Below are 22,312 nucleotides of genomic sequence, written 5' to 3'. Positions count from 1 at the left end.
ATCTGTGTGGGATTTTCCTGGCTCACAGTCCCATGAAAGAGTGGACAGGGCTTTAGTGGGGCTGAATGTGGTCTCAACCTTCTACTAGCCCTTGGTTTGGAGTCAAAGCCCCCCCATCTCCTGCAGATTCTTCTGCAAAGCCTGTTTGCTTTTTGATTCTTATTTTAGTACCTGTCAGGAGGGTTTTTAGTCCTGGGTACAGAGCTTGCATCCCATGCAAAAGAGCTGTCCATGTTGATGAAGGAGCCAACCTTGGAGTAAAAGCTCTTCCCGAGTGTAGTATTTTCAATTGAATTGTCATAGACTGATTCCAGCTGCCCTGATCATACATTACCTTTGAAAGATTTAATTTAGCCAACAGATGCAGTTCTCATGGAAGCATATGATACATGCAGTAGTAGTGGAAACAGAGAAACACAAAATCCACTTTAAAACACTCCTTTAATGTTGAGCTTTCTGCTCCTATTAGGTAATGATTAATGGACACAGAGGGGGAAAAAATGGGCTTTTATTATTTTCATCTGAATGTTAAGAGGTGCTTTGTGAACAACCATAATTTCAGGGACCGCTTTGTCAGAAGAATTTCATGGATGGTAGTTTGTTAAGCTGATTAATTGTTTTAATTAGTCAGTAAAACGCTATTTATGATAAAACATATGACACTTACAGAATTTGATCCTTCTTAGTCACAACAGTATATGACTAACCTCTCCTACCAGTAATTGCCTGAAACATACTTGGAAATTACATTTTATGAGGTTACCTTGAAAATTAACATATACAATACTAATTTTATAGGTGTAAAGAAACCCATTCAGTCATGTCTACAACCTTAAACTGTGGCAATAAATAATTATAAAGGAAAATGAATCGTTTCTGTGAGGCAAAAAACCAGGAGACAGGTCCATAGAGAGGTGCCACCTTGCAGAAGTCCATCCTTCTTGTTCTGAGAATGATAAAGAAAATGGGATTTGTACAAATATTGTTTCTCATCTCCCTCACTGAGGGTTGGGCAGAGCCATTATGGTACCACAGCCTCAGCTTGGCTCTCCTGATGTGGGGAAGAAGTGCCCTAAGGAAATCTGGGAGAAGGAAAAATGCTGAATAAAGATAAACTGTTTCATGGTGGGAGGAGCAAAGGGTGAGTCTTCCACCCACAGATCCAGAAGGACCAGACATTGTCCGGTCTTTTGGGCTCAATTCTCCTTTCTCCTCTTCTCTCCACGTGGTGTGGAATTGGCTGCATGGAAATGAAAGCCAGAGGATTAATGTTGCTCATTATTCAGCATAAAGAACTTGACTCATTTCTGTGCTCGTCCTCAGTTCAGTGCCAGGGCTCCTGGTGGCTCCTGCCCCAGATAAATCCCAAGGCTTCAGGTGGTGATCAGTTCTGGGCACTGTGATTGAATATTCTCTGCAAAACTCCTCTTCTGAGGAGGTTTTTCCCTTCCAAAGCATTTTCCTTTCTACCCGTGCCTGCTGAAAAGTTCTGCTGAGCTGGCACTCCTGAAACACAACTGACAGTGCAATGGGATGGGATGGAATAGAATGGAATGGAATAGGATCATTTAGGTTGGAAAAGACCTTGAAGATCATCAAGTCCAACCATCAACTCAGCACCACCACCACGTTCACCACTAAGCCATGTCCTCAGGTGCCACATCCACGTGTTTTTTGGACACCTCCAAGGCATGGTGGTGACTCCACCACCTCCCTGGTGGAGTCAGAGTAGAATATTCAGAACAGAATAGAGTATTGTGCCCCAGAACTCAGGTTTATCTTCACAACTCTCTTGATTGCATTCCTCCATCCACTGGAGTTTCTCCTAACCCTGAACATCCCTAGTGGCTGTGTTACAGCCAGATAGTCCACCACATACATATCCTATGTACATATTTGTACATAGCCCATGGATTGATTGTGGCGTGGTTGATGGCAGTGATCCAAGTCACATTGATTTGAGAGTAGAAGAGCATGAACTCCAAGGTGTAAAATAACCAGTGCTGTGGCAGTTCCCAGGTGTTTGGAGGTGCTGTGCCAGGCTGGTGCTCAGCACCATGTTCCCCGTTCCCTTCCTAAATTACACGGCTGCTGATGTTCACCATCCTTAACAGCTTTAGGTTTGCCCTGTTCTTAGATGTGCTGGGCTGTATTTTCCCCTCCTGTCCACACCTCACCATTGTCTGTCTGTCTCTTCTGTAGCTGCCACCCCCTGTCTGGAGAGTGCAGCTGCAAGGCTGGCTGGGCTGGGCTCTACTGCAACGAGACGTGTCCCCCGGGCTCGTACGGCGAGGGCTGTGCCCTGGCCTGCCCCTGCCACAACGGGGCCGACTGTGACGGCGTCACCGGGGCCTGCTCCTGTGCCCCCGGCTACATGGTGAGTGCAGCGGGGAGTGCTGGGGGGGTCAGAACTCTCTGCACACAGTTAAAGAGGATTTTAACCTGATTTCAAATGATACTTGCCCAGAAGTGGCCGATGCATGTATTTGTCCCCCGTTCTGTGATTATTCCACATCATTCTCCTTCGAGCAGTGTCAGCTCACTGCTTCTGGTCCTGTGCTTAACACCACTGCTCTAAGTGTATCACTAAAATAAAGACGTGGTTTCCCATCCTATATTCTAAGTCAAGACGTAACAAAAAGGATGTCAGGTTATTGTCTGCCTGGAAGAGCAGAGAAAGAATTCTCCTGGCCTTTCAGCAGGTTCCTTGTCAGTCACAGTGTGATTTTAATAGATGGAGATATTTTAAAGTGTTGCAAATAATAGAGCAATTTATGTCTTTTCTGAGCCCGTGTGGCAGGTGTCTTTTACCTGAGCATCAGAAAGAGCTTCAGACACCCTGAGGTAAACAAGCACTGCGTTTCAGAGGTGAGATATAAAATGGCTGAAGAAACCAGCCAAGATGAAACATCAAAAATTCAGAATTAACGATTGCCAGGTTGCAGGAGAAAGTATCAGGATGTGGATCCAGGTGTCCAGTCCTGCTACAGCTGGGCAGAATGGAATCCTCTCTAATAAGTTCCCTGGTCATCCAGATATGAAGCCCCTCTTGATTCAGGAGCACACCATGGAGGAGAAGTGCAGGCTGTGTTTAAGAAACAATGCTTCCTAAAGGAAAAAAATTACTTTAAAAAGAGAATTCCACCAAAATTCATGAGCAGTTGTCTTTCTGTGTCCTTAATTTTAAGTGATCTGTCCCCACAGGCCTATCTATGCATTTTCTATATTATTATGAATTATAATTACCAAGTTTATTAGAAAACAAGGGACAGGCAGCACAACTGTGTGACAAGATCCATAGTGGGTGGGTCCTGTATGAGATTAGTGGGATGTTAAAGCCTTTTTAGCCTTCTTTCCTTCTAAATCCACACCTGAGGTTGTGATCACCAACTGGCATCTCCAGAGCTGTGCAATTGGAGTCATGGCTTAAAGACACTTTTGTTCTCTGCTTCATGTCAACAGCTGAACCTGAAAGTTGGAGGTTCCATCTGATTTCCAGGGATTCTCTCAATGCCAGGTATAAAGAGATTTATTTAGGTGTGAGGGGCAGGACTCAGAAGTATCTGTACAAGATACTGGTACTTAGAGGTGGGAAAAAAAAAGGAGAGGTCTTTAAGGTTTGATTCCCAACTCACACTGACAGAAAACAAGGATTTATCTTCTCTGTACAGTGGTGATAGACAAGTGGAGGAAAGATGAAGGTGGGAGCGTGTTAGTAACAAATACAAAATAAAAGATGCCAAGATCCTCCTTCTTATCAGGAATGCTGTTCGAGTTTGCAGCACAAAAGTATTTTGGGACCCTTTACTGCCCACATTTTCAAAAAACATACCTTGTCCAATATATATTGCCCCAAGGCAGCATTTTTGCAGGCAGGAAGCCTGGGAAGTTCCTATTGCATTGCTTCAAAACAATATTTAATCTCGTAATAAAGAGCTTTCTTGCATTGACATTTAAACAGCTTGGTTATTGAGGATAGCTCTATAATCACTGAAGCATATTTAGGCATTAGTATCATTGCTCTCACATAATATACTATAATCTCTGGCAATTAGTCCAGGAGGGGAAGTAAAGCCTTGAAATTGCTAATTTATTGCCTCTGAAGCATATTTGTCATTCGTATGCATGCCAGATGACTTGAGCTGCAGTGGTTCTTTCAAATGCTGCAGAACACAGGCTGCACAGAAAACTGGACAGGAACCTTTGCTTCCCACCCCGGAGCGTCCCACTGGGAATGCTCCTGGGCAGGGAGAAGGTGCTGCCTGCAGGGGAGGTGGGAGATGCTGTGGGGCCAGAACCCTTCAATGACACACTCCAAGCTTGACTTTCCCTTCAGATATTCCTGCCTGGCTCTTGCTGAGGCAGCAGGAGCTTTGCCTGTGGGTAGAATTTTGCCCTTGGATTCAGCAAGTCTGGGAGCGGTGGCACAGTGACCCCTGGGTGCAGGATGTGTCCCCTGGCAGAGCTCACCGTGGAGTGGTGCTCATGCAGAGCTGGGCAGAGCTCATTAGTCAGAAGAGCCATAAATGAATCCCTCCCTCTTGCTTTTTCTGGCTTGGCTGATGCAGCCACACGGGCAGGAATTTTGCCGTGTGATTGGAAAGAATAAAACCGGGAGCAACATCTTACGGTTTGCAGAAATGTTTGATCTGCAGGTCTTACAGAGCAGAGCATGCTGAGGGCTTTCTGGGGAAGAGCATGTGATGGGAGATGGGATATAACTGCAAAATTGAACTGCAAAGGCAGAGAGGTTGAACCCATAGGATTTTGGGAGTACTGGATGCCTGGAATACACAGTGCCCAAGGAAGGACGGTGTTTTCCTGACAAAGCACTCCCCCATCCCACTCCCCGGCACAGATGGTGTGTTTTTATCTGTGCCCTGTGTCAGGGCAGCTGGGCTAGGTTTCAGGATGAATCATCTGCTCTCACAGCCAAAACAGGGACATTTTGTTGGGATGCAGAACAAGCCATTAAAATCACAAAGCATCTGGTCACCTTTATTAAATGTATTAAGTGGAAAGGCAGCCATCCCATAGGTTGATGTGGATGTGAGCAGAGCATTTAATTTTTGGAAGTTAAGCAGATTCAAGTTGTAAAATAAAAATGTACCTTGTAGCTTAGAAAAAAAAAATACATTATTTATTAGCTGTGACATTTCCAAAAATTCAAATGCCAAAGCTACATAGTGGTGAGCTTGCAGTTTTGGATAGAATTTCAAAACATTTTCTCTCTTTTTTTTTCGATGATTATTTTGGGTCAGACTCAACAACCAGATTTGCACATTTCTGGCTCTAAAACCAAATGACACCATTGTAAAGCTGTTATTGGGTATTGGTACAGGGTGTTTATGTGAGGTTCTGATGTGTCTGTTTTAACTCTGGGGGTGTCTGAACCACGGAGCAGAACCGGGTGTAGATTTGACTGAAAAAATAGCTGAGAGATCTGAGTGATCCACAGTTAAACCCAAACCAGCCAGTTCTTGGAGGCAGCATTCAGGGCAATGCAAATAGGATCATAGGAGCAGAGGAGACAAGAAAATCTCCTCCCAAATCACAGAGCTGCTCCCCATTGCTCCAGCAGGAGAGTCCCCACCACGGGCCTGTTGGGAACACTGTGCTTTTTGTGAAGGGGGGAGAAAGGCTGGACCAATTTAACTGAGATGATTGCAGGGAATCACCATTACAAGCACACCAGTAGGGCACTTCCCTGGAGCTGGTATTTTAGCATATTTAAGTATTGCCTCTCAGCAGTGATGTGATGAATTGCCAGTGATGCTCTTCTGGGTGGTTTTGCAAAGCCATTTACTGCCATCTCATTTGTGGCAAGAAGGAGCCTGGTAAACACACACAGGGAGTGCACAGATTAGCCTTAAAAAGTACACAGGGAGAGTCTTTACTGGTGGAAATTGGATCCTCACTCCCACATGTAAATGGTTGCTCCTTGCAATAAATTACTTGGATGCAATTAGAGGGATGGTAAGAGGGGTTTTACTGACTTGTACCTCCCCCTCCTTCCAAATCCTGCTCCAAGATGCTCTTCTGCAAGCCCACTGAACTCAGTTGTGCAGGAGGGACATAAAAGAAATCAGGATGTGCCATGTCCTCTCTTCTTTTGTTTTTGGTTCGTTGAATTTTATTCCTGTAATTCAATAAATGTGGTGAAGAAGGCCAGAGGATATGAATTAAATATGACAGGAGACCACAGGAATCCTGACCTTGTGTCTCACAAGGAAATCTTGAAACCAACCCCCTGCACGTACCTATCAGCATTTTAGCTGCTGAAGTCATTATAAATGCTGTTGAAATACAACTAAATTCACCTTCTCCATTGCACAGCTAATTGCAACTTCCCTGCAAACAGTGGCTATCTAGAGACCTCATCCCGTGATAGGCCTTTGTTTCTTTATGGATGCTTTGTTTTCTTCTTTTGAAAAATGGATTTAACTTCAAATGCTTTCATTCTGTCTGTTGTGGCAAGGAGAGCTGTAGTTAAAACATTGCTCAGCCCCAGACACTCTGAGAAAACTTTGAGCACTTCTCTGTGGAACGTGCGGTCAGCCTTTACTTCAGCGGGCACTTAGGTCTATATTTCACCTCCAGATGACAGAACTTGTATTACTTTAAAGAGTTCATCTATTTATGCTGCTATTTTTTGAAGACCTGTCTGCTTTTATTGAGCCCTGCATGCTGGCAGGCAGAGCGGGCACTTCATCACCCAAATGAAAGAATCCGTTCTGACATTTCTCTATCCCTTGACTGTATTGGTAGATCCCACACAGGCCAATCACATACAGCAGAGTATGGAAACTGGAGCAGTGCTGACCTCTAACTAGATTTTTCAGCTTTTGGAATGTTACTTGGATTCCCTAAGACCTTCCAGGATTTATCCCAGTGCTGTGCATCCACAGCCACTCACGTCTTCTGTTGGCGCTGCATCAGAATTGCCTTTTAAAAACATAATTAATGCCTTTCAAATATATGTCCTTATAGAAGTGCTTGTGGGTTTGGATCCCTGGCTGAGCTCAGTGGAAATCTGGGCACTTAAGAACTGAAACACAGGCTTAATCTCGGTCTCTAAGTCCATAATTTTGTCTGGCATGCCAGAATTTCTCAACATAATGTTTTCTCTACCACAGGGGTACAAATTGCTGCCAAGTTTTACATCAGAGTAAAAGTTTACAGCCTGCCTGCTCTCTGGAGTTAAAGTCAGCCCCTGGAACACACAATTAACCATAGCTGGAGCACTTAGTAAAAATAATTATATATTATAGTGCTATAAAGCCATTCAAATGCACAGCGAGTGTATAACAAACTTTGCATGGGATAATGTCTCAGTCACTACAAAGAGCTACACACAGGCCAGTCTTGGTCTGCTCTGTTCCTACTCAGTGAGTAAAATGACCAGTTTACTCTTCCAGAGAAATGAGGAGGACCATGATTTATGTGTTATCTGTAGAGTTCAGAAGGACTTGCAGGTTGAGTCTGTTGAGTATTCCACCCATAACTCGTTTCCTTCTGGCATGTATCATATCTCTTGTTCCCTGAAGAAAACATACAGGAGAGAAAAAACAATCTTTCCCTCTCTGTTAAGAAAAATGGAAGCCCATTCTCCTGTCCTATACCTTTAAAATTCTCTCTGTTGTCTAAAAGAGAAAAAAAGTAAATAGAAAGGAGCACCTTATCTTCAATTGAATTTTCCCTGAAGGACCAAAGTCCCAGGTAGGTCTGGAGGAATTGAAGAATCGTTGCCTGTAGGTGTTTTCTAAACATACAAGGTACAAATTTATCAGAACATTCCCTCTCTTCTACATATTTACTTTCATGATTATTCTAAATGTATCATTCTTCACCACTTCAGAAGGAAGCAGGGAAAAAAGTGAATGAGACTTCTTTGTCTTATAAGCCCCTGGTTCGGTAGTAGAATTATTTTATAAATTTCACAAAATTCTCAACATAAAAAATGAACCTCAGGTTGGAGATAGCAGATCTGGTTTGGGGGCTTTAACTCATTTAAATGATCCGTTTCTCTTTGAGATAATTCCAAAGGTACTTCAGTGGAAGCTCATCTCAGAGCAACAGGGCACCTCATCAAAAGGTTTAAAAAGAAAAGACGAGGGGAAAAAATCTTCAATAGAGCCTGTGTCCTTTTATCCTTGATTTACCGAGCATATCAGTTACCCCCCTTTGTTAAGAGCTCTTTTCATTTCTAGGTATAAAATAAATTCAACCATTTTATCAAGATGTTCTTGTTACCAGCCACCAGTATAAATTTTACTTGCTGTAGGTGGGGGAGAGGTTTTCTGGCACAGCAGTTGTCCAATTAACTGGAGTATTACAGGCAGCAGGAATGGTTTGCCCAGCCTGGTTCCATGAATTACCCAAGTGCACGAGGAAGATGCATTTTCTTCTCCCTGGTTTCCCATTTGTGTTCATGACCCAACATCTCCAGCCCCTGGTGAAGGGCGAGGAGCAGGGGAGAGAACACAAGGAAGGGCACCCAGGTGGGTCTGAGCGTGGGCTGCAGCTGGCAGAGAATGAATTATTAATTAATAATAGAAGTAAAACAAGTTGTGGAGCTGCAAGAGCCTTGTTTGTCACACATTTCTGTCCTTAGTCCCCTGGTCTCTCCTACCCCACTGCAGGAACACTGGCAGGTCTGCTGTGACACTTTACCTGGCAAAGGACACTCAGGTGGGCTCATGGACCTCAAACTCACATAATTCCTTCCCTGTATAACCAGATTAAAAGAACCATGGATCACATTCCCTAAAAAGGAAAAGAATTTTGCCTCAACAAACACTGAATATTAAGCCAAGATGTGGAAGAAATTGATTCCTATGCTCCTGGTCTTGAACTCTTTCCTGTTTGTTGGTTTTCCCTTTGTTTCCCCCAATCATCCAGAAGTTTTAAGTAGAGTTAATTTTAAGAAGGTTGGGAATATCCTGCTGTAGCCCTGACTTAATTCCTAAGGTAACCCTTCAAGTCAAGAAACATGGACAAGGGAAAGGCAGAGCCAGCCCAGGAGGACTGTCCCTGCTGATCCAGGAAGCAGCACAAGAGGGAAAGTCCCTGCTTGGATACAGAGAATAGTTTCTTTTTGCTGAAGAAACAGCAAAAAGACCTGGCAGATTCAAAGTGTTCCAAACAGATTTGAGAGGTTCATTTTGTCAAAGGCAACGAGAGGGAAATGCAGCCTCTTTGATAACAGGTATCAGTGTCAGTTTGAGGGCTGGGGGTGATGTGAAATACAGGGTTATGGGAAATTCAACTAAAATAAGTGTAAAGAAATGGAAGCTGTTGCTGTGCCCTGGGAAACTGTGATGGGAGAAGTTAAAAATTGTATCTACGTGGTATTTGAAAAGTGGACAAAGATAAAAATCCTAATAATTGGGAGACAGTCAGTCACAGCAGCACAACCAGGTCCTCTACACTAACTGTGGCTGCATCCCAGGTACCTCTTTCCTGCTTTTGGTCTCTGAAGAATGCACCTTGCATTTTCTTGATGTCTTCTAGGTAGAGATAAGTCTGAAAGCTCATCTGATAAGTTTTTAAGCTTACAAATTACTTCACAAGGGGATATGGAACAAGAAGTGGATCTCAAGCAGGCAGGAAAACCCTCTCTGTTCCATACAGCCTGAGAATGAGCTGGGAAAATGTTCTTGAAATGAAGGAACTGCCACTTTCTCATTGGAGAGAAGTTTTTCTCTCAGCTGAGCAGGAAGTTGGAAGGCCTGAGTTTATTAAGAGAAATCAAAACATCTCACACCCAGTGTTTTGGTGCATTCCTCACATAAATGGAGCTGGTCAGGGATCTTTTATACCTATCGAGATTTTTGCATATTCATAGACCAGATAAAAACTACCTCTTAATATCCCTTTTCATTGATGACCTCTGAATTTTCTTACCCACTTCTCTATGCATACAAAACCCCATATTTATGTGTATGCAATGGCTCTACTTTTATTTTTTGTGGGCCCTTGGGACTAATAACAGACTATAAATTTTTGCATCCCAAAGCTACTCCATCTGATCCAGGCCAGGTCAGTACAGACTGAGAATGATCTTCCTGGGCTGTGCAGTGGCTGCATGCAATGACTTGGTCTCAGTCCAGCTCCCCGTGGATCAGTGTGTCCATCACAAACCCCATTTCCATCAGCAGCGACCGGCAAATTTCCTGGCACACGGAGGAGCCTCTTTACCATTTTCCCTTCACAAACCATTGCCTTTGGTCAAGCTTGGAGGCCTGGCTGTGTGATCCATTTTGAGGGCCCTGTAGGACTTTTTCTGGGGACAAAGGGCACAGGTACTGACAGCTTTTGGAGCAGCCCTTCGTGGGCATTGCGAGCCCCCCAGGTTGTCCTGCTCCTTTCCCACATGGCAGGTGAAGTGGGAAAAGTCAGTCCAACCTTGAGGTGGCCCTGCCACGTGTCATCTAGTAAACAATGGGCATCACCTCCGTGCCAGGGAGCTGGATGTGGGCTAAACCTTAGCAGCTCACAAATGGATTCTTCTGGCTCTGCTGAATTACAGGAGAAAATATCCCCCATTCCGATCCCAACAGGGAAGATCATTATGGGGAGGCCACCTGTGTGTTCCCAGGCCTTCAGAACAAGTTGCTTCCCTATTGATTTTGAAATCAGGTTTTTATATCAGTTTTTTATGGGTTTTTTGTGTCAGTGCTGTCTGTTGGGCTTGGTGCTGCTCTCCCCCAGAGCTCCTCTTGACCAATTAGTCGTTTCCTCGGGAGCACCGGCAGCCACAGCCTTTGGGAGCCTCTGTTTTCCCAAACCCTGGCAGTGCTCCTGTCACACCTGGCTGCAGGAGCATAACAAAGGCTCTGCTCCCACCTCAGGGCATTTGTTGGATGCTTTTGAGCAGGTGAACTATTGTACCAGAGTATTTAACAAGGTCATGGGATGCAAGGGCACAGTGGTTCTCCCTCAGCTGTGGAAACTGCATCCCTTTCTTTGAATTCAATGGAACTTTTCAGAGCCTTTTATGAGCTATTCCATTTCATTTTCTTTGCTCACTCTCTTGGCAATGCACAAGCTCCAGAAATTGCCTGTGACAGCTCAAATTCTACTTTGTCAGCCCAAGTTTACCTGAGCACAGCTGCTGCCTTCGGTGGGATCGTCCCAGATACACAAGGGGGGAGTTTGCCTCAGTGTCTGCCTCTACTAATGAGAACTTATTCAGTCACACACAGTTTATAATTTGATAAGAACTCTGAGCAAGTCCCAGGTCTTCTCTTTCTTCTCATATTTACTTTTCCTGGGCTCTGCTGCAGTTTTATTTACCCGAGGAGCTCCAAAGTTTTCGTAAGTGGGTCCAAAGGAACCAACTTGGTACAGAAAGCCTGAAAGCCTCTGCCTTTGTTGCTGGTTGACATATTTCATGTGTTTTATCCTTAATTGGCAATGTGGCTGTGTCAAATTGCATTTCCGTTCCTGGAGCCTCATTCAGAACCAGTGGAGCTCAATATTCTGTTCAGACTGAGTTATTTGATCTGAATTTTGCAGAGGAATAAACTGCTTGCCAATAGCAGTGTCTCCTTTCATCTATTAGGCTTCAAAATGTGTATCTTTATCCACACTATCTGTGGGTCCATGCATTAAAGTGTTGGTACCTGGCTCTCCTGGTAGTTCAAACTGCAAACTGACTTCATTAAAACCACCTGAGGATAGGATGAAGTCACAGGTTAGTTTTGCATTTTAGTTCCTGTGCAACTATACTGTCAATGGAAAATACTTCATCCTTTACAATCAGACGTGGAAATGGAAAATCCTGCTTTTGTTTCCTTAGGCCAAAGAGCAGCTGAAATTTCACCAAATCTTGAACGTCTTGGCCGTTGGAGTTTTGGATTTAGGAATATCTGAGAGAGATGGAAGGGGATGGCTCTTGTCTGCCTGTGTGTGCCTGCCAGGTTATTTACCAGCTTTTCAGAGGGTGCATCACAAAGCCCATTAGCTTAAAGTTGATAAAGTTGACATTTTTTCTTTTTTAGATGCCTTTTTTTTTTTGGCTTTGATCCTTGATTCCTGCTGCGTCCAGCACATGTAGCTCCTCCTGGACTCAGTCCATGGTCTGTGGGAGCAAGAGTCAAAGTGTGGTCTGCTGGACTGGTTTGAGACTGTGCTTGGACATTCTCCTCAATTGTACAGCACAGCTGTGGGAGAATTCTAACAGAAAGATTGCAAATAATGCAAAACTATGGGGATTGTCAGGATGGCAGCAAATTTGGGGAAAGGTTCCTGTTGCTGAATGAATGGGTGTGTTGAAATTCAGTGTTTAAAAATGAAGAGTAATAAACTATGGGAAAATATTGGTAGGTAAATACACAAAAGGTGAGTTCTAATTTAATTCCTGCCATTCAGGGAAGGAGATCAGGCAATCACTGTGTGGAGTTTTCTGAAAGACTCAAACCCTCAATGAGTCTGAAAAACCCAAATGAATCTGGAGTGCCTGATAGAATAGTTACAACGATCAGGGAGAGAATAAAACAGGATGGAAACCCCATTTTTGTGGTATTGTGTAAATCCATAATATATCCAAATCTCAAATTATTGCACACAGCTTGCCTGATTCCTGCTTACAAAGGAGAGAATGGAAGGAGTGACAAGGATCATCTTTTATATGGAATGGCTTCTATAGAGAGTCACTTGATAAGGTGGAACTCGGCTCCGAGAGCAGATGGCAGAGGAGGATCCGATAGAGATCTGGGGAAGTGGGGATGGTGCAGGGAACACGGACAAGGAACGGTTATTTACTATTTCTAATAACACAGGAACAGGGGGCAGCCAATTAAATGATTGCACAGCAGGTTTGAAGACAAAGAGAGTGCTTTTCACGGAATGCGTAATTAAATTGTGAAATGGCCCCATAAAATGAGAATAAGAGAGTGGGATGGTTTTGCTTAGAAAAGGGGTCACCAAGGGTAGGTATGTGAGAGGTCTCTCACTCCACAGGGGAAGGGGAAGAAGGAAGGTTTGCCTGCTAGTTATCACAGTGTAGGAAGTTTCCCAATTAAAAATCAGGCAGTGGGTTTGAAGCAAGTAGATAAAGATGGTTTTTTTCTCCTTTGTATTTATAATTAAACTGTGGATCTTCTTGCCAGAGGATGTCATAGAGGCCGAAGGAATAAATGATACCTTTTATTTCCTGTTTTAGCTACTGTCCTTTTTGCAGAACTGTTCAGACTTGACAGCCAGAGCCCACATTTATTATTGCAAAAGAGTCAGGAGGCTACAGTAGTTGTCCAAGGTGGATCTGGGACTGTGCCACTCAGGCTGTGTGGACAGAGCAGAAACCATCTCTCATTTCCAGGCAAAGGTGCTTCCATAAAATAGCTGGGGCAGAATTGTCACAGTTCCCACAATGGTCTGAGGGACCCTGAAATGCTGCCTTGTGTTTCCAGATGGCTCAGGCTGCTCTTAGCCACTGATCTGTGCTGCCCAAATGTGGGAAAGAAAATGATGGAACCTCACACAGTGTGTTAAAATCTTTCCTTTGCCACAGTGGCAACCCCGACTCAGATGACTCCATTTAAAAAAGCAGAAGAAAACAGCTTTTTTTTTTTCTCTTTACCACTGGCATTCAAGGGCTGAGTTCAGTATTTTGCCATGCTTAGCCAGCTTCTGTCCCCCACCTGGGGCACAAGTTGCTTGTTCAGGTACATCTTGAAGAGCTCATGTACCACGGATATACTTCTCAGGGATATAAATACTTCCCACTAACTTGAAATAATGCACATGATGCCTCAGCTGTTTGACTTTTTTTGACATTTAAGTGTGATCTGGCCACGGGTTTTGGAGAATTTTAGAAAAGCAGCTGATCAGAGTTGACTGTAGTGACAGCAGTGAGCCCCACAGATGTTTGAGTCTTTACAGCTTTCCCAGGGTTAAGTTTAAAATATTCTGAGGGTTTGTTCCCTGCCCCACCTGTGTAAATCTGCAGTGGCCCTATTCCAGGTTTAAATTGCTTTAACTAGGCAGGACTTGGTTATGCAGCTGGCCCCATACTGGAGATTAGTAATCCCCCTGGTACAGAGATGATTGACCTGCCCTGATGATCTGCCTGTTTTACCCAGTCTAAATCCAATCCCCTATTTTTGGAGAGGTTCCTCCTGGATAAATGTGTTTTCTGGTATTTTATTAGGTGAAAAGTGCTGACTGTATAAAAAAAAATCTCGTTCAGAGGTTGATGATCATCTCTTTTGCTCTCCACACTACTTTCCTTCTGAATACATTTAATTATATGATGCTGTATTCATTGCCTTGCTGACACTAAAGGGCTCTGCAGTTAAGCCTAAATACTAAACCAGGCAGATATTCAAGTGCTGTAAAGTCAGTTCGAGATGTTTTTGCCAGCAAGAGTCCTGCACTGATTTACAGGAAGCAAGAGGGAGGGTGAGATCTCTTGCCTGCTTTCTTTATTGAATTCTCTTTCTTTCTTTTAATGCCCATATTTAGGTGACTTGAACGGTAGGAATGGATTTTTTTAATTGCAGATAACTGATTGGTATTGGGCATATTTTTAGTGCAAACTAGAAAACTGTTCCCTGGTGGTGAGGGGGATTATGGTGCTCAGAGAAATCCAGCTCAAGTTTGCTGACTTTTAGTATGCAAAATCCAATTTTTGTAATGAAGGTTTTATTTGTGTTTGTTTTCACTTGATTTCATGGAAGGGAAAAAAAACCTCCCAAAGCTTAAATTTGCAGCTTTTATTCATCAGTTTTATTGTGCCAGAGCACTGTTCCTTTTGGCTTTATGGAGCATGTTGGAGTTCAGATGCTGGAGGGCAGGAGAGGGGTGAGATTCTGTGCACCCTCTGCTTCAGAGGGTGAATTCCCAGTGGATTCCCAGTGGGAGAACCTGGTCCTGGTTCTTCTGTGGCCTTACTGAAGGAGTAACATGTGTTACACCAGTAACAGCCTGTGACAGGCCACAGAAAATATGTTTGGGTTCATAAAATAGGAACCCACAAAGTTCAACCAGATTTTGTACAGACAATTTGGAAAATAACAAACCACAGTTACTTTGTGGTGACTTTTACTCCTCTCACAGCCATTGCTCCCAGCTTTGCTTTTCAAAACAAAAACTTAAACCATTAAAATTAAATCAAATCGTATTTAATAATGTAAGTGCTTAAAATTGACATTATTTATAACATTTTTACTTACTACTTTCTTTATAACAAATGAAGTTTCCATTTTGTTTGTTTGCGCGTGTTTTGCTGAATATTTTTGATCAAATACTGAATTTAAGGATTAGTACTTGTAATAATTTTTTGAAACTTGGCATTTACTGTGAAACTTACTGTATGAATTAGCATATTAGCACAAATTCAGAGGTGAAATAAGGTGCTGACATCCCTTTTTAAAGTCTTGTAAATCCTTGTAAGGTTATAGGAAGCAAAGAGAGAAGTTCTGCTCATTCCCAAAGGTATCTGTGCTTGGTCACTATGGCATGTCCCTGTTTTTCAGTGTGCCCAGCGCATGAGGTGCAGCTTTGCAGATGGCTCTTAGAGGGGTTTATGATTTCATGAAAGACTTTGGCATTCAGGCTGCCAGTGGTTGTGTCTTTGGCTGAGTCATGAGCTCTGAAGTCACTTTTGAAGTATAAGAAAACTCTTTCCCATCCCTTCCACCTTACCCCATCTTTCCCATGAAAAGGCCAAAGGGAAAAGGAGTCTGCATAAGGTAATTTTAGATGTATATCAAACTCCAGCAAAGCTCCATCACATCATGTTACATGTAAAGGAGCATTTGTCAGTGCTCAGTGATCACCTGCCCACGGAACAGCCACAGGAACCTTCCCCAACCTTTTACTGCATTTTATCATTAGCACCAATAATAACCTCTGCAGGGAGTAATTAGTAACACCCAGAGGGGAAAGGAATTCTGCCAGAGGACATCATTATGTCTGGGGAACTAAAGATGCTGTGTAGTAAGGTCATGAATAAATGGTTTGAGTCCAGAGTAGAGGACAAGCCCAGTGCAAGTACAGAGTTTCCTGCTGCTGCTGAAGCTGCTGAAGAGCAGAGTCATTGCCACTGAACACCATTAAGGAAATTAGTTTGTTCTGCCAGTTTGTGTTGCCGGATACCATATGTTTACCTTGAGGGAATGTTTGTGGAGAACCACTCTGGGTTAATTGTAAATGTCACAATTACATCAGTAAATATACAGAGGGGTGTCTGTGATCTGCATCGGTGCTCAGGCACCGTGTCCCGGCACGCCGGCGTCCCACGGAACGTGTGTACATAGGAATAGACGCTCTCAGGTGCTAAATCCATGCTGAGCAGCTTATCTGGGCTCGCAGGCATCGGGTACAAACAGCCCCAGCCTTTGGTGTCTCTGCTCTGTGTATTGTTACACACAGAAGGCACTGCACCGTGCCCTTCCTCCCCTTCAGCACCGAGCACCGAGCGTGGCTGTGCCAGGGGCTGCACCTCTAATTCACCTGCCCACACACAGGGAGGGGCAGGGAGGGAATCACACACCGCTAAAAATCTCCCGTTAGCTGGAGTCCCATTGCAGGCTGCCAAAGGTTCCAGTATTCTGCCTTTCAGTGCTGTCAGTCTCCTCCCCCAGTAATCTGCAGGAGTGGAGGATTTTCAACACCTTGACAGATTAAACCTCAAGAGCAAACCTGTCACACAGGTCTTTGTCATGCAAACTTGAGGCCAAGTTCAATAACATCCTGTTACTCTTCTGCATTGCGGAAGCCTTGAAAAATTGATTTTCTGTTTTGCCACTGAGTTCAGTGGAACCAGGCTTTAGCCCTCCAAGGGAATTGTATTCCTGTAGATTGTAGCTGCTTCTGAAATCCTTAATTTCACATCCTTAAATAGTCAGACTTTGAGATAGATAGACCAGGTATGGGTGCAGACTTTGCTGGGTGTTGTTGACCATTGCTGGGTTATTAACTCCCCTATTGGTCTGCAGTGCTTTTTTTTCCCCCTTTGAAAATGCATTTCAGAGATTGAAAGGCCTGATCCAAAATGTACAGGAATAAATACAAGTCTGTGTATTGATCACCAGGAAAGGATTTTAAAGGGAGTTGGTCGTTGTTTACAGCAGGAATGTACTTTAAACAGAAACAAGAAATGTAATCTGTTAGGGCAACATTAATCCAGGGAAAACACTTTCTGGAGCGGCCAGAGCTTGTTAACACAGCAAACACCTAAGGCAGCACTGTGTCTTTAAGCTCTACTAATATTGAACAATAATAATTTTGGTGGAAGAAAATCTTCCCCTCTCTCCCTGAACAGAAACAAGACATATTATTGACTGCCATTGGGAAAGATGAATGCGCTGGCCCTTGGAGTCTATTAATATTTGATGCTGATGGATGTGAGCTGGCAGCTGAGTTATTAATGGGGTTTGGTTCCTTGGACCTCACCCACAATCCATAGGGGAGAATTAACCATAACACAAGGACTGGCTGCCCAAACCTCTCGGGGTGCTGGGAAGGGCTGTGAGTAACAGCAACAGGGAGTGTTTCTGAAGTACTTCCAGGCACGGAATGTCACAGGTGGGGCTGTTTACATCCCTGCCACCATTCATTCTGATTTAAAGGGGACTTTTTGGTCACCTTTAGGGTCACAGGATTGAGGTGTTCCCATCAGGTCTGGATTTCAAACAGAAGGAGGCTCACTGAGCAGCTGTGGATTTGTGGGACACCCCATCCTTGGTGGCCCCTCCCACACTGGAAGGTGTGTGATGCAGAGCAGGGGGCAGGAATGAGCTGCTCCACACCCAGCAGGGCACTTCCCAGAGCTGGCCCTGACCCCACATCCAGTTGTTTTCCATCATTTATGTTAGATTTGACCCCTAAAATTAGAAATAATACATTGGATAGATGTCAGGGGGAAGTTTTGATTGGCTGGGCTTTCTAAGTGAAAATGATGAAGAAAATGAAGCGCTTTGGAAAGTTTGTGATGTCCATAGGGGTCATTCTGACTTGGATAATAGAGATGTAAAATATCAAGTTATTTATAGCTCAGTTTCTTAACACAACTTTAACATTTTCAGGGGTATATGTTTGATTGAATTAGCTACTCCTTCCTAGCAGGGATACCACATCCAGGCATTTACTGTCCTCATTAACCTCCCGATCTTAATAGAAAAAAAGAGAATAATCAACATAAGGAGCACAGCTGTTGATTAATTTTACTAAATAGGATAGAAATATAAAGTGCCATATTGCAAGAGTGAAGATTCAATACAGCACATTTGAAATCAGTTTATTAGAATATATAACTCATTAACAGCTGGATAGACTTGTACTGCAGCATTATCCACTTGGGCAGGTGGTGAGAGGGAGGGAGAATTTACATATCTTTAACAGTACCTGAATGCATTTAATTTCCGAGGTCATTCTCCCAAATCAAGTTCAAAATGTTAATAACAGGGTGTGCATTTATAATTAATAAAATCTTAGAGCCAGTGCTATAGTTCAAGTGCATTTTCCTCTTATGTAATTAAGAAATTAAGTGTATTTGGCAGTTGTCACTCAGAGAGCTCTGAAGGTCTCGCTTGTCAAACCTGGGGATAGAAATCTCATTAAGCCAGGTATTTTTTTTCAGTTTAGGTTTGTTTGCAAAGTAAGTGTGTAGACGGTGGGCAGCCAGAATGCCCAGCCTCTGTTAGCCCATAAAATAAAGCACATTAAAGTAAATGCCAGAACTCAAAGCCATGGTGAATAAAGATGGAACAGCCTGATGGTTCAGCTTGTAAGAATCACAGAATCATCTTTAAAGTTGGAAAAGACCTCTAAGGCCACCAAGTCCAACTGTCAGCTCAGCACCACCACTGTGTTTACCACTAAACCATGTCCACAAGTGCCACATCCACATATTTTTTGAAGACTTCCAAGGGTGGTGACTCTACCACTGCCCTGGGCAGCCTGTTCCACCCCTTTTTGTGAAGTAATTGTTCCTAACATCTAATCTAAACCTCCCCTGGTGCAACTTGAGGCCACTTCCTCACCTTATTGTCCTGTCACTCACCTCACTGCAACCTCCTTTCAGGGAGTTATATCCCTTTGCTTTGGGATGCCCAAAGTGTGTTTGACTATGGAAAACCACAGAATCCACCCCCGTTGGGCCCTGGGCCAGGAAGAACTGACCCCCAAAGGAGCTGCTCTGCAGTCACAGAACATCAGCTGAGGAATGGAAATCCAGCAGGTGGATTTCCACCTGCTGCCTCCACCCCTGGCCCAGGTGGTGTTTTAGAGGCATCTGGATGTGGCACTTGGGGACACGGTTTAGGGGTGATTGATGGTTGGACTCGGTGATCTTGAAGGTCTCTTCCAGTCTTGGTGAGTCTGTGAGTCTCTGGTTGGTTAATCTGCTTGCAAGGGGATATTTTAGCTCCTCATCACTCTGCTCCACTTTCCTTTTCAAAGGAATTTTCTTCTCCTTCTGGATCACTAGTTCAAATCCAGATAAGGTCAGTTGTCATAGAAATTATTGGCAGTACCAGCAGCCCTGTGTCGGACGTGGAATGAGTTGGGAGTTTCATTCACACATGGTCTGGGTCCCTAAGTGGCACTAATTGGCTGTCTAATTGTCACACACAGGAGAAAGGCAGAGGATTGATTAGGCGTGGAGGCTGAGTGCCCCTCTGCCAGCCCGGCTTCCTGGAGCTCATTCCATGGCCATGCTGGCAGGGTAATGAGGGGCAGCGTGCTTTGGATTCGCTGGCTGTCGAGGCAGCATCTTTTCCTGCCAGGCCTTTTCAGGGGAGCTTGTTTTACTCCACCAAGGTCAAAGATAGCATCTTTTACAAACGCTGCCTTTGCTCAAAAGTCAGGGGTTTGCAGGATTTGCTTGTGAGCAGCACATATTTAACCATTTCCTTTGCTTCCCACAAACCCAAAGTTTTTTGTAGAAAATAGGATGAGTCACAGTGGTGTGAGGCAGAACTGCTGTAGAAAGCATAGGGGGGGTTATGGTGCTCAGAAATCTGTCCATATTCCCTTTTGCTGTCTCAGTGTCTGACGTGTGATGTACAGGCTCCTGGAGGTAACTTGCCACGACACAGGGAACCTGACATGGTGTGCATTTATCTCCTGATAAATGGATCCTCCTGTCAAACAGCAAAGCCTCTCACCTGCAAAACCCCATTTTGACCAATGTCTTTTCCCCTGAGCTATGGTATAGGCCACACCGTGCAATGTAGGTGCTTTTTAACCTGGAGTAGGTTCTCTTTCTCTGACATAGAACTAAGTCATTAAAGAGTGACTCATGGAAGTAGTAAATTTAGGAGCTAGTTTGTGATGTGAAAGGCAGGACTACACAAAGAATCAAAAATACCTTGTATATGCTAATGTGTGTAGGCCCAACCATGGCACTTAGTAAGTTTATTAAGGCTTAAACCTCAGTTAGTGAGGTTAAACCAAATTCCTTTAAACCTTATTGTGCTCATATTTTAATTCCCTTGTTGTATCAGACAAACAGTATTGGTAAGAATTATGTCTCTCAACCACACAAGCTGATCAGTGCATACAGTGTTACCAGAATGTACTGTTGAAATATGCTATATTTCTGTAAAATGTATTTCCTCTCCTTTACCTCCCTTTCCCCACACCTGGAGCAGAAACAGGACAGGGCCCATGTGTTCTGCTGTGTGCCTCTTCTCTCTGACATACGCATCCCTCCTGTTCAACCTTCTTCCTAAAGTCCCAATCTCATGCAAATTAATTGAAAACAAGTGCAGGTACCAGCTATGCATCAAAAAGCTCTGATGCACCTGCCATGTCGTTTTCCTCTCTGCCAATCTGTGCAAGATGAGCATGCACGAGATCCTTTAGCTTTTTAACAACCCTGTTCTTGGAATATATTTCCCCAGAAATGCAGAGCAATCTTTGCACGGTTTCAGACTGTATATTTTGTGATTAGTGTTTCGTAAGTGATGTTTTGCTTAATGATCTAACATCTGTTCTAGGAGGTTTGTTTTTGTAACTTCCCCACCTCCCGCTGAACGAATGCCAGAAACTTGTCCCTTTCCTCCAAGTCAATCAAAGCACTAATTGCATCATAATCAGGGGAAGCAGCAGTGACTGCTCAAGTGCTGAAGACTCAGCAATCAACTCACAACTCTCTGCTCTCTGTGTGGAGAGAGAAAGGCTCCCTGTGCCGAGATGGGAATTTCCTACAATCCCGATTTCTTGAGCTGACTCTGGGATTTTTTGGGTTTGCAGGGAGAGGACTGCACCATCACCTGCATGGCAGGAACCTACGGAACCAATTGCTCCTCAGTTTGTAACTGCAAGAACGACGGTGCCTGTTCCCCTGTGGACGGGCTGTGCTACTGCAAAGAAGGTAAACAAAATTAGGATTTAGCCATTGTTGGCAATTTGGCATCAGTGCTTCTCCCCTTTTGAAGTGGCACAGCTGTGCAGTCAGTAACCCCACTATTTTCTTGTCTGCCCAAGTATCCAAGCTCAACAGGGGCTTGACTGGATGTTTTGTTTCTGCCTTGAGCAGGGGCCAGACTTCCCTGCTCTGCTGCAGGAACAGGTCACAGAACTAAGTGTGTTGGCAGAGCCACAGCTCCTCTCCAGAGGAAATGCAAAGCAATGCCCAGATCATTAGGATGGTTTTCTTTATCCCTTTGCTACCCTGTTTCTCCAGGATTGCAAAGCCCCTGTTCTCCCTCCCTGCCTGGAGTGGCACACTGGGCACAGGGGCAGAGGCAGCTTCCTGCCTGTCTTTCCTCCATCCCATTGCTCTGTTCTGTGCCTGGCCATGTTTATCCTCACCAGACCTGGCCTGACCTGCAGACTGTCTGCCCATCTCAGCCTTGGGCTGGCCCCAGTCCTGCTGATCTGGGCTCCTGGCTGACCCCAGCTGCCAGCCCCACGCTGGGACTGTGGGGTGGGCCCTGGCTCTCTGCCCTTGCTGCCACCCTCAGCTGCCAATCCTCCCTGTGCCCTGACACTGGGACACCCCAGCCATGTGCAGGTGTCCTCTGTCACCTGAGCCTGCAAGGGGGCTTTTATCTGGGGAAACAAGAAGTCTTACCTGCTCCAGAGTCTCTCTGCAAGACTGACATCTTTTCTTCCCCCATATGTCCATAATTCCTTCATGTGCTTGGTGTTGAGCATAACCCATGTATCCATCCAGCAATCCCCTGAGAAATCTTGCACTGCTCCACAGCAGTGTCTCTTATGTTCCCCCAGAATCCCAACATGAGCTATGCCTGTCTGACACACATAAGCCCTAAACCAGAAGTGAGGCAAATAACGATAAAATCTGGCATTTCAAACATGAATTAATGGATCACTGTAGAACCCCATTTAATGA

General features: G+C 44.2%; 1 protein-coding gene across 16 annotated transcripts in view; it reads left to right on the top strand.

The window, feature by feature from the left end:
• MEGF11 (multiple EGF like domains 11) overlaps positions 1-22,312 on the top strand; it is a 272,466-nt gene that overhangs the window by 194,217 nt on the left and 55,937 nt on the right. For all 16 annotated transcript variants that reach the window (XR_010433848.1, XR_010433849.1, XR_010433850.1 and 13 more), the window contains 2 exons: positions 2,203-2,377; positions 21,208-21,328. Coding sequence is in view for 13 of the 16 variants with exons in the window: in XM_064669249.1 (XP_064525319.1) it covers positions 2,203-2,377; positions 21,208-21,328 (296 nt within the window). In the remaining 3 variants the exon portion in view is untranslated. The remainder of the gene's footprint in view (positions 1-2,202; positions 2,378-21,207; positions 21,329-22,312) is intronic.

The sequence above is a fragment of the Pseudopipra pipra genome, chromosome 12 (assembly GCF_036250125.1).
Source record: "Pseudopipra pipra isolate bDixPip1 chromosome 12, bDixPip1.hap1, whole genome shotgun sequence".
NCBI lineage: Eukaryota > Metazoa > Chordata > Aves > Passeriformes > Pipridae > Pseudopipra > Pseudopipra pipra.
This window is presented reverse-complemented; position numbering and strand designations above follow the sequence as displayed.